The 17,368-nt window shown below is 37.4% G+C and overlaps 1 protein-coding gene across 10 annotated transcripts in view; it reads left to right on the top strand.

The window, feature by feature from the left end:
• The window catches only part of ANKS1B (ankyrin repeat and sterile alpha motif domain containing 1B), a 406,799-nt gene that overhangs the window by 245,581 nt on the left and 143,850 nt on the right, over nucleotides 1-17,368 (top strand). For all 10 annotated transcript variants that reach the window (XM_054280464.1, XM_054280403.1, XM_054280419.1 and 7 more), the window contains one exon: nucleotides 9,278-9,430. In XM_054280464.1, the coding sequence (XP_054136439.1) occupies nucleotides 9,278-9,430 (153 nt within the window). The remainder of the gene's footprint in view (nucleotides 1-9,277; nucleotides 9,431-17,368) is intronic.

Here is a 17,368-nt window from a genome sequence, read left to right as displayed (position 1 = left end):
TAAAAGCATTGGAGGAAAGATTGTTTTCCTAATACCTGCCTTTTGTGTGACATACAGAGACTTCCTGCAGGCTGCATATTTAATTTTCTGCTATGTATATGAATTTTGCTTCTCAGCTGCAGACAGAAAAGCTTGCAGCCATTTTCCCAATCATTTTTAGTGCTAGCCAGTTTAAAATCTGGATTTTAAAATCAGTGATAGAATATTCTGCATACCAGAATGTATCACTGGAGGCTTCTACTACCATTCCAAACTAGAGATAGTGGACCTAACATGAAAAATTGCTACTTTGATTTGGAAAATTTTAAAAGGAGAATGAATGATGAATAGCAGACACCAGTAGGGCTCAGAAGGCCGTCACATGTGATGGTGATACTTCGTGCAAAATACTAAGGCAGGAATAAAATCAAGTGTAAGGTGCACTGAGTGTTCTGGTAGCAGCATGTCAGAAGTAATCAAGGTAAATAGAGATTATTCCACTTGAAGTTTCATAATGCTGAAGAATGACAAGAGTTATTAAAGGATTTTTCAGTTTAGATCATCAAGCAGAAATGGTTGTAAAAGGCTTTTTGATGCATCAAGGCTTCCTGGATGGATAACTTGTAAGAAAGAGCACAAAGGTTTCTTTTGTATGGGAAAATCAGAAGTTGTGAAGCAATTTCTGTGTCTGGAGGTGTTAGGCAATCCATATATACTGCAATGTGAGTCTGCACATGGAAACACCAAAGATCATTAAAAAGAACCATTTTCCACGTACCATATTAGACGAATGAGATAAATGGTACAAGAAGTAGGGTATTAAAAGTAGCATTTGATGAATTTAAAAAGATATTAAAGGTTTATCTATGAATTTATGGATTTTTCAAGAATACTATCGTTCAAACAAAAATTTTGTAATCTTTAGCTGAGCTTGTAGCTGATGATATCTTTATACTGTTTCTCATGCTTCTTAGAGAGATCGGCTTTCATGTGGTTTTTTTAACATTCTTCAAAATTACTGTTAATATATCATCATGTTAGTGCTGTCTGCACTCAGTGGCTGGTGTTTATGAAAGCATTGCTAATATGATCTGCTTTTGGAGAGTTTACTAATGCTGAGAGCAGATTCTGTTAGAAAGCTACAACCTCAGTCCTTTTAACATCTGCTTGATGTGAGACCGGATCGAGATCTGGAGGTACTCTTGAAACCAGTTGAGAACAGGATGGTTACGCAGTTACTTGGAAGAATTCTGTACCAAAGATAGTTAAGTAACACAGGATGGCTTGAAGCATGTGCTGAATAATGGTGAGAGAGTTTTTAGCTTCTTCCCCATTGAGCTAAAAAGGCAGTCCCTAAGGACCACATTTTTAACTTGTCTTTGATGCAAGGATGTTACACCAAATCAAATGGAGTTGCAAGCTGAAGCTGTGCGTCATGTTTCTCCATGTAAATGACTCAGCAATGTAAGGGAGCTTACACAATAAAAACACATAATTTCCTCTATAAACTGAGTTATTTTTAAGGCAGGTTATAGACCCCAAAAATTAGGATCATGGGAAGTTTTATCTAATGTGACACACCTTTGTTGTATTCACAACAGCTTGCTAAATACATAAAACACTTTCACATCCTGCAACAAACCATTAAACATTGCTGTATTTCTATTTGTGTGTTGATAAGTTCAGCTCTGTCATCCTGCATTCAAAATAGTGCATACTATCTAAATATATTAAGACCTCAAACCGTAATTGGAGTCTCACTAATTTGAATCTCATTAGATAAAAATTCTGTTAGTTTGTTTGTTTTGAACATGTACCTCTTTTCTGTTCCTCATTTAATTTAAATCTTGATGACTCCATGTGTTTTAACTTAATGACATTGCTGATGATGTTATTTTTAGTTTTGCTAATAATGTTTCCTATCTTGAGATACTTTTTAGCTCATATTTTGAGGTGGAAGCTAAGTGCTTTAAAAAACACCTGTCAAACAACACTTTCTTAAAGCCCCAGGCAGCACTGAGTTAAAAGTTAAAAGAGTAAAAATCAAGCAACAAATCTATCATCAAGGTTTTAAAATACCTTTTTAAAAGCTCTTTTTGTTGTTCTGATACATATTCATCTCTGCAGCCTGGAAATGCAGCAGGTATTTAGTAGCTGAAATTTTTTACTCATAACTGCTTCCTTCCTAAAGAGTGATGAATTTCTAGATATCAAACACCAGTATCCTTATTAGGAACCATTCTCTGGAGCTTGAAGTGGTTTTAAATAGGAAAAAAAAACCCCTCACATTTTGGCCAAATATAGATTAATTAAGCATTGTGGTCTCTTATGCAGGTATAAAAGGGTATGTTTACCTGGATTTATCAAAACGTTTTCCCATTATATTCTGTATTTGAGAAGAACATTTCATAAGAGGAAAAAATAGTATGTTCACCAGTAGGTAGGTAAAGTTGAAACCTTTGAGACAGAATGCTTCTTTCCAAAATACTCTTTATTTTTGTTGGATTAGAGCTTGCAGCTCTAATTCTTGTCTTGTACCAACATAATTTAAATTTCTCAAGTTTCACCTTAATATTAACTAGAGCACTTTATGGCTTATTTTAATAATATAAGGTTAAGACAGTCTGGTAGAAATATAATTTACAAAATTAATTCTTGAAATAGAAGTATTTTATACATTACATCAGTCTTAAAGCAAATTTCCTAGCAGAGTTTATTGCATTTAAGACTTTTGTATGAAAAAATGAAATCAATAAATTTTTGGAGGAGGATTTTATATGCTTTATTGAAAGGAAATTCAGATATGTTGAGAAGTGGAGATAACACATAAAAGGATACTGAAGCTGCAAATACCTTGAGAAAAAAGTTAATACTGAGAAAAGAATTGTGTGCAGTGTATGCTTAATTGACTAAGAAAGTAATAACAGTCATGGCATAAAATTTTAGTCACACTTAGGTTACATAGAAAGTCTAAGGAGCATTGGCCAGCTATTTCAGCATCCCAAACCTGTGTGTGAGTGACTTCTCAGTGGGTTCTTCAAAAATTTATTTTTAAAATGACAATTATCCTAGGTTATCTCAAAATTTATCTAAGAAAGAGGATTGGTTCTGTGTGGGATGCTCAGTGTATGGCTCCTTCTCCGAGCATATAATGGGAACACATGCTCTCATTTGACAGATGGAAGAAAGATGTTAGCTGAGAGCAGCTTTCTCCTGGCTTCAGAGCTATTCTTAAAGCAGCTTGTTCCTTCCTGCACAGAGAGGTCTCAGCACAAAGCAGGTTTGGGAATAGCAGTGCTGTGCAGGCAGCCAGCCTCTTTTCTTGGGTGCTTTGCAGAACGAGACAAGAAGTAGGATTTGAGCAGGCTATGAGCACATCCTGTCTGCAAGTGGTGTTATAAAGCTCTGCTTCCAAAAGTGCTGGACTTATTACTCATATGTAACACTCTTGTGCAAGCACAGTGAGTCTGGCATTTAGGAAAGCAGAATGACTGTGCATGTGCTCATTAACTATGCTGTGTTTGTAAGAGAGAAAGATCACATCATGTGATCTTTGCTGCTGCCATATTGCTATTGGCTTAGACACTGCAGAGTTCAGCAAGATGCTTTCAGTCCTGGTGTTTAATTACCTCCCATTTAGCACTTCCATTCCTAAGACAGGTTCCAAACTAGGAGGTGCTGCAAAACGTTGATGACCCTTTCTGACTGTGACTTCTTGTTTCTGGTCTGCTGGAAGTGAAGATGAAAAATGGGATTCAAAGGGCATGCTTTTTACTCTGCTGTTTTCCCTGCTTCTTATGCCCCTGGAAGTTACTTTCTTGGTTTGAGGGGAGGCCACTCACATGCTCACTGCACCACTTGCTAAATCTATAACCACGTGGACAGAAAAAAGCAATTAGAATCCAATATAACACATTAATTTTTCAAGTCTGAAATACAAATGTGTAGTCTATGTTATTTAAGTAATGCAGCACAATAGGAATGAATCATAGAAGCAATTAGATGCATGCAAGATATAGTTCCAGGTGTTTACTTCAGTTCTAGAGTAGTCCCACAGACCTCTCCAGGCATGAGCTTGAAAACTCACTGATGAAATAAATATCATAAACATTTTCTTTCTTGTCTGAGCCTACCAGAGAGCCACTCTAGACATGGCATGCTGACATTTATCTGTATCATGTAGATAACAGTAGCATGCAGCTCATCCTGCCACTGTTGCCATACAGGATGTTTTACTTACTTTCCTGCTTCTTTTATACTTTCTTATTTGTGATTGGGTCCACAATATCTACTGGCTGCTCTGAGAATAGTCAGTAGGCAAGGAGATATGCTACATTAGAGGAAGTGCTATCCCCTTTTTTTGGTAACTGGACTAGGATGATAACCCGAAGGAGCTGACTTAAACTTTTTCATGAGATCAAAAGTCATAGCTTCCACTTAGTCCACAAATTTCATCTTTAGATCTTCTTAAGATTACATTTTATGCAATGGATATGTCCAAACTGTTGCATACATTATCACTGAATGACAGCTGTTATTCCCTTGTCCCACATATTGTATCTGATGAAGAACTGGGAGGTTTCTTCATTCTTCTGGATTGGAACAGAAAAAAATACATTTCTCCAGAAAAAAATACAAAATGAACACGAAAGCCCCCAGGTGTGCATCTATTTTCCTTTAAAATTGGAAGACAGATTCCAACTGAAAAAACCATAGAATGGATAGCTACTGCAATTCTGACAATCTTAGGTAGGAAACACTGAACTCAGGGGTATTCTGGACCTTACATTGAGGCAAGATCCTGAATCAAGCACTGCTGTGAAGTGAATATGCCTGTACTGTATTTTTCTAGCAAGCTCCACAAGAAGACAGAAGGCTTTTGATTAGTGGAAAGAAAAGTCTAACATTAATAGAACACAAGCTTGAATAGTTAACTTTTAAAATATGTGACAGACTAGATGGAATAGAAACCCAAAAAGTTTATATACAGCTCTTCCTCACCTGCTGTCTCTCTGCAGGCAGACCCTGTTTCACTCAGTGCCTTTCTACCAGCAGCACATGCAAAGTCCTCTCAGGTCCTTCATCATTTGTGCCCATCCCCTGTGAAAGCTGCTCCTCTGCCCTTGACTGCAGGCTCAGTTTCTGTCCAGGCACTGCAGGCACCAGCTCCATGTGGTGCCCCTGTTCCAGCCAGGCTCTCTGGGCTTCAGAAGTGTCACTCTTCTGAGCCTTTTCTTTCAGTGCTCCAGAGGAGGAATGATCTCCTCTTCCAACAATATGACCACATTTATGAAGTACATAATACATAACAGACAGCTGACAAAGACAGGAAACAAGAAAGAACTGCTATATCCCCCATTACAACCACCTAAAATTTCTTAGCTAGGTAGCTGATAGTTTCATGTAAGTTCCCAAAAATGCTCCTTAAGGCTCTTGAATGGGCCAGCAGTGTAAAAGAAAGCATTATATGCTTGCTAAAAAGATCTTTCTTCCAAACGAACACAAGCATAAATTCACAGTAATTATAGCCACCATTTAAAATGCAGTGAAAGTCAAGTAATCTCATCCTCCTTGTACAACACATAAAAAGCTTGTGGATAGTGATTCTAAACTCCACTGGATAGTGATACTGCATTTGGAGAACATAGTATTCATTCTCTATCCGTCTGTGAAGTTCGGAGAAAACTGGTAACAGTCCATGCTACTGAATTTACATTGATTTTTCTAGTGCATATGTGATTACTTTGAAGCTCTATTTGTGTTTATTTGGCCACCTTTCAGAGACCAAAAACTCTAGTGCCTTTTATCCTAATGTAAAATGCTCTATCAACACAGCAGTGATATACTTTTTTAAAAAGTCTGTTGTGCAGACAGTCTCTTGTAAGGGGTTTCTCAAACCATTAGGATACTACTTGACATTGCTATTTTATTATGAAAAACAACTCTTTCTGGCTTTTGCCTTCTATTCATTTCAAAGGAAGTGATACTGATGATATATCATTAGGACCTAAGAGAGAAATCTCATATTGTTTGTATCTTCTTCCATACTTTTTTAAATCATATTTTCTTAAACTTTTTTTTTCTCTAAAGCCTTTGGGCTTCAATTCCGAGCCCTTTCCACAGTTAGCACATGAAAATCTTCTGCAGTGAAAAAGATGACATTGGTATTGCTCTCAAAACAGCTGAATGAACTGGTAGTAGTGTCTGTGGAAGAACAATAGTGCCCCTATTTATGAGCAGTTAATATTTGAAACACTGTCATGACTTGAAGCTCAGAGATTTTACATTGATCTGAGTCAAACAGTGTGCAACTTACTTGGATGCTTGACACCACTGGTGCTTGTGTTGTAGCTGGTGCAAAATGATTGAAATATCCATGGAAATACACTCAGTAGGTAGGAGGGAATTTTTCTTTCAAGAAACATCAATAAACAAGGAAGCCTACGGAGTTTAAATTATCTGTGAGAGGAGTCCAAGATAATAGTGCAGCGTAGAAGAAAAGATACAGTCTAAGAGTCATGACCTGTTAATGAAGATTGGGGTAAGATGCAACTAAACTGAATCGCTGACAAAGTAAAAGGGCAGCACTTCCAGACAGATATTTCAAAGTGGTTTTATTTAAAAACTCAATAACGTTTTATATGAAAAGCAGATACTATAAATGATACTGTCACATCTAGATAACCAGTATGTCTGTCAGTAAGTATTTGGAAGGAAAACATTCAGGTGACTATGAATGACAGTTAATAAAGTTGGTATTATTAAAAAACAGAAAGAGACAAGAGGAATGATACTGAAATTTTAATAATTTTCATTTTAGAAAGCCTTAGAAAGTTTTAGATAAAAGAGTAGTTCTTTGTTCATGACAAAACAAAATAATGCTTTTGTGCTGAAAACAATAGTAAATATTCTAGTTCTGAGATTAATTTTTTGTGATAGTAGCAACTGTCCTGCCAGGGCAGGTGGGCTGGGAGCTCAGAGGTGAGTAGGGCAGGGACAGTGGCAGTGACTGTGAGCAGCCACATCCCAGGGCAAATCAACAGGACACTCACAGGGATGAGGACAGGACAAGGTCACCTTGGAGGGTCAGTCAGTGTTTGAGGAGGAGCAAATATGGCTGGGCACAGATGTACCTACAGCATAGCTCAGGTGAGTGTCAGGACATGGACCTGAGTTCAGATGCAGCTCCTGCAAAAGGTGGGGTCTGGCTAAAGCCCTGGCCAGACTTCTCACTGCTCTTCCTCACACAAATCTGATCCTAGGCTAAACAGCTGCACTACCTGCAGCATGGCCTTGAATACTAGCAGACAAAAATCTGGGAGAGGGAAAATTCTTGCAGAATCAGCTGCTGCCCTACAACAGACCAATGTATTTTCATGTAGGCTATTGAGTGACCCAATAACAGTTTTGTCTATTGGCACCAAATCCAAACACTGGAATTGTCACATCCATTTCAGTTGTTCTCAGCCTCTTGTTTATTGCATCGTTCACCTGTGTTTACTTGCCTGCAGCCCTTTGCAACTCTGTTGTAGTAGAGGGATATAAATTTTAACAATTCTTTTGATGGAGGTCTCCAGTGGGAATTGAGAATTTAGAAACTTGCCATGTTGTGTTTACTTTTCATAGAGGCTGATGAATTTGCTAAAGTATGAACCAGACCGCATGGGTTTTCTCAAATCAGGAAGCAAAAAAAAAAAAAAAATTAAAACCAGAATCTATTAAAAGTAAAGATCAAATAATAAGAAACACAAAAAATAATTTGCATAACATGCCCTATCTGAATAGGTTGAAAATTGTTTTAATGGTGCATCAATTTGCTTTGTTAGAGAAAGGAAACAAAAATACCTTATATTTTCTGAGACTCATGTGTTCCCTGTGGGTCTGTTCCCTGTCTTCATGACCTCTCTATACTAGATTTTTCTTCTTCCATTTATCAGGTTCTTGCCTTACAAGTGTCTATTTAAGCATACCCTTTTTTAAATCAGTATGCCAGAGAGGAGTGATGCAGGCACACTGCAACGTGAATATGAGAGTTTAAGCCTCAAAGCATTATGTTTCTGTCACACTTCCATTGTTTCTCATAAAGTAGGAATGTATATTAGTAGGCAAAAATGGGAGACTGACTTTTACTATTTGCAGTCACCCCTGCACAGTCAGGAGAACTATGCAAAACCCATGATTTCTAACCCTCTAAAGCTTCTTAACAATTTACTGGTTCAGTGTATTTTCAAGTTAGCAATAGTTAGCAATAGTTACATTTCCATAGAAAGACAATATGTGCAGAATACTGTTGAAAATTGAGGCTATTTCATAACTTTTTCTACCTCATTCTGCTTTTATTTTTGCCACTATTGTAGGTTACTTTAAAATTCATTATAACAGTGTGGCATAACAAACTGCACAGGTAGAGGCTTTATAAGTTTTATCTTTAATAGCTTTAATGACTATCTTGAAAGTCTTCACTTGTATCACTGAGAGGCATTTGTGAAAGAGAAATTGCAGCTTTTACTTCCTGGCAGCTTAACAAAATTCAGAAAAGCTAGATGCCAGAGGTATTCTTAGTTTTTTATGAAAACAAGATTTATAACATTAGGTGGCTGTGTTTCTATATAGATGCAAATGGTGCACTTCTGTGTATGGTATTCTGTCAATTCCATTCCAATAATATCTGATTCACTTGTCCAATCTCAGGCAACTTAACAGACAGTGAGAAATATAAAACATGGTAAATTCCCATGCCATGAAAAATGCGAGCAGGTAGAGGAAAGAGACTTTTTTTAAACCTTCCCTGGGGATGGAAAAAAAATAGTGCAGGTTCAGCTGTTATAAAATAACATATAGCCTGGTAGGAAAGATAAATTAGGAATAATACAACCAAGACCATATATTTCATTTGCAGTATGACACAAAAAGAACCATTTCTCAGTCTAATTTCTTCCCCTTCTATGAAATCTGAGGTGAAAATCTGACATTTTTGGGCAGTAAGGATATTAATGTCTTTCTTACCCTTTTGCCTTCCCCCACTTATGGATTCTTTGATGCCTAGAAAGAATTGAACTACAGCTACAGTCTTGGTATACTCTGGTGTAAAAGACAAGATTCCATAAGAAAAAGATGTATCGAAAACTAAGTTCTATTACTGCTTAAACACAAAATAGTTTCATATTACACTAACCATTAAAAGACTGTTGATCAGAGAAGAATATAAGTGACCCAAAGAAAACAGCATGTGTAACTCCTGTTTGGAAAGGTGTTTAATGGGTATCAGCAGTAATTGTTGCTCATCCTTGTTTTTCAGATGAAGCAGATTGGTCACGATGGTTACAACCCCTCCTCTGTAGCTGAATGGCTGGATTCCATTGAACTGGGTGACTATACCAAATCCTTTCTAATTAATGGCTATACATCGATGGACCTTGTGAAAAAAATATGGGAGATTGAATTAATTAATGTAAGTTGATTAATTTATAGCAGTAGTTCCTCCCAAATACATTACATAGTACTTGTCCTTGTACATCAAGGAGAACACAGAAAAGCAATTTGCACCACAAGTACAATCATCAAACGCTCTTAATGACTACACCTTTCATGCCTGTACCTGGGTTGGCTGTACCCTTTGCTTCCATTTAGTTTGCCATTGTCTTTAGCATGGTATTCAATCAGCATGATTGTGTTTGCCTTCAGGAGGCAGAATGACATTTAAAAATATGTTTTGGGAGTTTGTGGCTACAAAGCACACAGCTCCAGCTGAATTAGACATAAAATAAGGAAACCTTATTGTTAGCAAGTTATTCTGAAAAAACACTGTTTTTTATTTAGTCATCAGTTATGTTTGAAACTTCATTTACATGACTCAGTTTAATTAGATGCCCACATATGAGCAACCATAAACTTTAATGTGGACTGCTCTGCAGGGTAATTTGGAATGAGAGGAAGTTTGTGCTGTTATAGTGAAGTTTCTAATGTTACAGTGAAGACATTGACAGTACAGCTCTGCCAGAGGAATTTTCATGTGAGTTATGTGTCTGAAAGTGAGTTGTTTTTTCCTATAAAAGATTGAGGATTGTAGCTTTGCTGTGACTTCTGAAATCAACTATAATGTCAGTTTATATTAACTTTTAGGGCAACTTCCACATGGAGAGAAGCCTGATATCATGTGTTATTGATTCTTCACAGACAAAAGGCTCTGCTCTTCCTTCAGGTGTAGGAGATGCTGCATCTCTGCCTCTGATTAGTGCCAGAGTCCCAGAGCAGTCCAAGGGCTACCAGTAACCACAGTCAATCAAGCATAAGATAAAGCAGCTGCTGTAGTTGTATGCTAGGAAACAGCTCCCACTGTGTCCCAGGCTGGAGAAATAAAGAACATAACTTTGGTGCAAAGCCCTGCTTGCTGCAGCACAGTAACTTCTGCACAAGGCACAGGCGGCTGTAGCCTGAGACCAGCCTCTAAACAAATTTTAAAAAAGCATAAAAGGAGTTGATTCATGTTAGCTGGAAGACAAAGCCATGGAACGTTAGAATTTCTTTTCTTGCTGTCACAGTTGATGTTAACTGGCAGAAAAAATGTAGTGTAAGGGCCAAACTCTGCCTTGTGTGTTTTTTCTCATTTAATGTGTCTTGTAGGTACATAATTGAAGTCAGGATATGATTGATGCATTACAGATGTCTGCTGCTAAGCTAGTTATAACTGGGATTCTTTTTTCTCAAAATTGCTGGAATTTTAATAAGAATTGGAGACCCTTTGCCTCAGAAGCTAATATAGGTCATCAATCAGCACTGAGTTGAAAAAAGTAGAAGATTCTGCTCTTACTGTTTTCTGTAATTTTGCATCCCGTTTTGCCACAATCAATTTGCAAACAAATTACCCTTTAGCTCCCCCAAGTGGATCATTAAAACGTCATTAAAGGTTTGTGGTTTGATTCCAAACATGCTTAAACTGATGAAAAGGGGAGTACCTGCACTGAAGTTAACAGGAATACACTTCTGTAAAACTTATATAAATGAAACCCTTATGTCCCTATACCTTTAAAGCTTAATATTATGTTCAATTTGAAGGCCTGTACTTCTTGGGAAAACACCCCCTTTTGCCATGAGTTACAAGAAGATGCTGTTTAATGGTTGTATAAATACTTCTATAGATATAGGAATCTATAGAGATAAATATTTTTCCACCTGATAGGTTTGAATTATGTTGTTCAAGAGCAAAGTTAATAAAACAGTTTTGCCTTATAAGAATTACTGTTTTAGTCCTGCCATATTTGATTCCTCCCAATCAGTAGGAGATCAGTGTAATGATATTATGTTCACTGAGAAAATCTGTAGCTTAGAAAGGTATTTACTATTACTGATTTTTTTCATTTGGAGGGAATCTTTCAGAAATGGACAAGAAATTGGTTTGAAGCATTGTGCAGTCTGTCAGAACGAAGTACTTAGCTCCAGCCAGCAATCCTGCTGTCTGAAATTGATTTCAAAGGTCTCACTTCTTCAGTTGTTAGCAAAGAAAATCTTATTGCAGAAAGTTTTTCATAAAAGAATGCATAAAGGTCAAAGCCACTAACTCAGGAACAGGACTCTTCTCTTGAGTAGGTCAAAATCCAGACATTTGAAAAACAAGAGAAAGAAACATACTCAGAATCATAAAAATAATTCAGAGTACCCTTGGTTTGGAGGCTCTGGATGCCTCAGTTGTAGATAGAACAAGAAATTTAAATTAAAGTTATGCCTAATATGCAATAAAAAAATATCAAGGGCTACAGAAATTATAACTTCTTCATTTCAGCTTCTTAAATAGCTTCAGCCACTGAATTTGACATGAAAGCCATACCTAATTTGCTTCAGGGAATCCCTTTGTTCATATTTGGTGCTTCTTTCCATTTAACTATTGGGAAGTCAAGCATGGGTCCTGAAGGCGTGGAAACAGGTTTGGTGCTAGAGATAATATCTTCTGTTTGGATCCCTCACTGCAAGAAGGAGGTTGAGGCACTGGAGTGTATCCCAAAAGGGCAGCAAAGTTGGTGAAGGGTCTGGAGCACACATCCTGTGAAGGATGGCTGAGGGAGCTGGAGGTGCTCAGCCTGGAGAAAAGGAGGCTCAGAGGAGACATTTTCACTCCACAGCTACCTGGAAGGAGGCTGTAGCAAGGTGGAGGTCAATCTCTTCTCCCAAGTAACAAACAACAGGATAAGAAAGAGGAAATAGCCTCAAGGCTCATAATGAATATTAGGAAAAAATTCTTCACTGGAAAGAAAGAGTAGTCAAGCAGTGGCACAGGCCGCCCAGGGAAGTCACCAGGGTTGAGTCACCATCCCTGGGGATATTTCAAAGGCATGTAGGTGTGGCACTTAGAGATATGGTTTAGTGGGAGCTGACAGCGTTAAGTTTATGGTGGAACTCAATTAACTTCAAGGTCTTTTCCAACTTAAATGATTCTATGATTTAAGTTATCCTTTGTGGTTTTTCCTTGATTTCCATATGACACTGGAATGATCAGAAGTTCTTGTCTTCCTAAAAAGAACACTTTATTTCCAACACAGTTTTATTATTCTTGTAAATTATCATCTAGGTAAGTGTATTTAAAAGCACTATGAGGAGAGCACCAAGCAGGAGAATGTCCTGAGGCACTGGTGGGAAGGGGCACCTTCCCTTAGCTTTTCTGGTTCCCCAGCTGGCTCTCTGGCATTAAAAAGCAAATTTAACATTCATCTTCCTAAAATTTATTTCAAATTATTCTGACAAAGTAATGTCATCTCTAACTTACGTGCTAGTTTCTTTCAAACTTTTATGTGTACATGGGGCATGTGTTTCTTCAAAGGCAATCAAGCAGCAATTTCTAAAAGCATTTGAATCAGAAGAATAATTGTAAAAGTTACTCATTTGTGTTTCTTGTGAGCTCCCACCAGCATTCTCAGTCCTTCTTCAACAAGTCAGACTTTGCAATTTAGATTTTGTTTCAGTAATTAATTTTTCATTTAGATAATTTAGAAATTTCCCAGATCCATTTCCATCTGTGATGTGCTTTCTGGGAAGCATTTTTCTAATTTTCTTGTCCTGGGATTGTAAGTATTCAGAATGCCTTCTCTTAGATTAGGCTTTCCCAACACTTCTGCTTTTGTCTCTCAGGTTTTTTGGCTCATTAGAGAGATCAGATTCTGTATCCTGATTCAGATATAAGTTATTTAATGCTGTAGCCATGAGGAACTTTTCTGAAATACATATCATCTGCTGAAAAAAAAGTCCAGCATGTTCTATAATCCCCTAACCCTCCTGTGCACCTGTGCTTTGAAGTATAAATGCTTTTCTATATGACTAATCATATTATCCTTGTCTGTTATTCTAGATTACTTATGTAACCCTCCCCCTGTGGGACTCGCTCTCCTCAGGGAACTTTTACCATAGAGATTCTTCAGGCAAGATATAAACACTTTAAAAGCACAAAGCAGCTTATTTGTCATGTAACACACAATACTTTGTAGGACTAATGAACTCGGCATTAAATCAACCCCCACCAAATGAGTCACTCAGTATAATGGGCAAGTAGTCATCACTCAGGTAAGGGGAGAGCTGGCCTCTGGGGCTCACTGAACAGGCTGATCGGTGGTAGTGCTGAGCTGCTGTCTTCTGATTTCCCTTTCTTTTTTCTTGTTAGGATTTTATTCTCCTTCATGTGAGTGTTGTTCCTTGAATCTTTGAGGTGCCAGTTTTCCCTGTCTCAACAATCTTACTTATGTCTGCAACTTTACCTTTCTTATCTCGAATGCTTCCAGCCTGTGCACTCTCTCACAGCTCCCTCTCACGCCCTAGCAATTTTCTCAGAGGGAAGCTGAGAACAGTTGCACAGCTGCGCTGTACTGAAAGTAGGTCTGGGATCACAGATAGCTGAACTCCTGGGAGGGGGGTTACATGGAAGTGGCCTGGTTTACATTTCTTCTCAATTAGTTCATCTTGCTCTCTGAGCTTCTTTTCTCATACATACTTCTTTCCCATGGATGATTCAGTCTTTTTCTTCTGTAAAATTAATCTTTATGCTATGGTTCAATTACTGTCCATACTTTGAACTTTTTGGGAAGCATACTTGAAAATCTCTCCCAGATTGCACTCCTGGTTTCTCTTAGAATATGATGGCTGCTGTTCAGGATCAGAGCAAAAAATATCAGAGAGAGAAATTAGTTACCAATGGACTGCCTTCCATTAGTTTATAGCCAAATACTTTGGACCTTTCACAAAATCACTGATGAGTCCCACAATTTAATTGAATTATATTCTGTGTGGAAAAGTGACTCTTAAGTTTTATTTAAAGTGGATACATGATTATTGAATCCCATGATGTTTTTACTGTAGGAATGAAAGAGCCTAACAGCAGCCATAGTGAAACAGATCAGTAGGTCTGTGTAACCCACTGTGATCTCTCTAAAAATCACTATAAACAGAGGACCAGGGAAGGCTATGTAGCAAGTATATTATGAACAAGCATATTATGAATTATTTGCATAGCATTCTTAAAATAACAGTTTTGAGCTCAAGGACTTCTGAAATTGGGCCCAACTGCTCCTTGACTTTTTAACCTGGAATAAGTTCCTATCATCATCAAATTTTGTGATCTTACTGCTGGTCTTCTTGCCTGTAGAATGAATAAATATATTGAGCTGAGGTTCATTCACAGATCTCTTGAGGAATTCACTAGAAACCTTATTCCACCTTGAAAACTGTGATTTCTCCTGCAGTTTCCTGGTTTAAACAGCTATTTCTCCATGAGAGAACCTCTTCTTAATGCTTAATGACTGCTGGTTTGTGGCCTTTGGGGTATTTTTTGTCAAAGGATTTTCAGAGTGACTTCATCAAAAGACTGTAGAAGTTCAGGCAAACAAGCAGATCAAGAAAATTGTTAACCTTCACTATGTGGTTTTGACTGCTTCAAAGAACACCAGTAGGTTCCTGAGATATGAGGCATCCTTACATGCAGTCATTTCAACTCTTCTTGGTTGGCTTTATTCATGTATGCATTTCTAGTATGCATTTTTTAATTCCTACTATTTCACCTAGGATAGGTGTAGGGGCCAGTATTATTGTGGATCTTCCCTGAAACTAGTCTCAAAAACTGACATCAATTTTGTTACTTTCCAGTCCTCAGATAACAAATTTCTAAGGGAAAAGTTACACATTGTTGCTAGTAGCACATCAAATTCATCTTTGAATTCCTTCTCTATCTTTTCTGTGCTATGGTTCATTTTACACACTTCTATAATTTCTCCTATCAATGGTCTCATTTGCAAACCAAAGGGTCCTACATAATTTAATAATTTCAGACATCCAGAAATCCTTGTTCTGTATCTTTCTGGTCCTTCTCTTTACAGCTCCAATGCAGTCACAGAGTGGCAGTGATACATGTCTAATTTCAAAGTCAGAATTTCTTTATGCATATCTAGCTTGAGCCTGTAGGTCTAAGTTATGGAAACCATTGAGTTGAACTTAGTGCTCAGAGCTCTCATGAGGCCTTAGCTGACTAATACACCTACAATATCTACTTTTACTTAAGTTTTTCTTTTACTAAGGAACAGATATTTCTAGCCTTTGAAATTTTAATGTGAATCTTTAAAGTTCTCTGCTTGGGTCTTCTTGCTCATTAGTAGAGTAGTAACCTATGTATAAGATGCATGAATACATTCAGGGAAACAATTTCTGCTACATTTATGGTGAGTTTCATATTAAATAACTACAATTTTTAAATGGGTAATGGTCAACCTTGGTTTGTTTGAGAAAATGTGAAGAAAAATTTCAAAATCCATTCAAATTCTTTGGCTTCATTTTCAAAGCTATCCTAATTATATTAATTAGGATCATTAATATAATTAATTATATAGAAGCGGATATTAAGCATTCTTTTGACAACAGAAGAGTTGTTTGTGTTTTTCATATCAAAAAGATGAGTATGCAACTGAATGGCTTTCATCATGATGCATTACTTCTTCATGAGGTAAGACGTATATGGATTTGTTCATTTCCTCCTGCATTGTAGGACAACGCTGTAAATTGGATTACATTCATATCTGTTGCCCACTGTGGTTTCAAATACAAAGGATAGCATTCTAAATTACTCTATTTACCTTTGACACTGGATCAGTAAGTTCATTAAGTGTACAAAAAAAGCCATGCACTATTATACAAATAGCATTTTTTTCCATATAGTGGAGTTATGTAGATTCCCTTTATCCAGGGCACCCACAGAGGTCTCAAAGTAGTTTTAATAATGGATATCTGTTTCTTTTGCAATAATTAAATATGTACCAATTGCAATAATGTACTAAATTTGTTCCTTTGGATCTTGCATATGAAAATTATTCTTTCTGCTGTCAGACTCTTTCTGTTTTGAATGCTGAGAATATCTCCATCATTCAGTTCCTAAATTACTGTGATGTTACTTTTAATTTAGAAACTGTTGTTATGTTGTAGTATTGCAGTGGCTGTCTCCAGAAATCTCATTGGAAGCTCTGTATCCTCAACAAATCCATGTGCCAGTATTTTAACTTTGTAACACGTTTAACTCTTCTGTACAGTTTCTGCGTGTAATGTTTTGCATAGGTAGTGATCTTACAGCCTGGGAAGGATTTGATGTGCAAGCTGCCATCTGTTCCTCACTCTGAAGAAAATACTTTTTAAATTCATCATTCTCTTTCCTCTATACTGTTACTTGCAAAAGAGCTTGAGATGACATAAACCATGGCAATTCCTTCAAACATGTTGTGTTTACCTCTTCCAACTCCCACTTTGGATCATGGCAGTGCTTACAGTTCAGTGCAGAGGGAGGGAGGGAGGGAGGGACGGAGGGAGGGAGGGAGGGAGGGAGGGACGGAGGGAGGGAGGGAGGGAGGAAGGAAGGGAGGGAGGGAGGGAGGGAGGGAGGAAGGAAGGAAGGAAGGAAGGAAGGAAGGAAGGAAGGAAGGAAGGAAGGAAGGAAGGAAGGAAGGAAGGAAGGAAGGAAGGAAGGAAGGAAGGAAGGAAGGAAGGAAGGACGAAATATTTGCACTGTGAACAATGTCATGACATTTATTCTTTTGGTAGCATAATGATTCTTTTCTGATCTACTTGATGTCATTTTGTACTACAGGTTATTTTAATAGAAGACATGATACAAATACTTTGAAATCATTTTCCTGATTCTTTTATTTCCTTGCATTATGGCGATAACAAAAAAAAATACAGTTTTGTGATTTAAAAGTGATATTAAAACCACTATGTTTGATTTGTAAATCTAGCCATTGAAATTTGCAGATAGCAATTGCTTTTCCCTCCTTTCTGAAGCAAACATTTGCCTTAGAATTTTTAAAATCAGAACCTCCCCCCTCCCTTTTTCTCTTTTATTTCATTCCTTCTCTTCCCCCACACTCTCTTCAAA

This window comes from Melozone crissalis, unplaced genomic scaffold (genome assembly GCF_028551555.1).
Source record: "Melozone crissalis strain CALT ecotype California unplaced genomic scaffold, PUWL_Pcris_2 ptg000004l_1, whole genome shotgun sequence".
NCBI classification, from domain to species: domain Eukaryota; kingdom Metazoa; phylum Chordata; class Aves; order Passeriformes; family Passerellidae; genus Melozone; species Melozone crissalis.
This window is presented reverse-complemented; position numbering and strand designations above follow the sequence as displayed.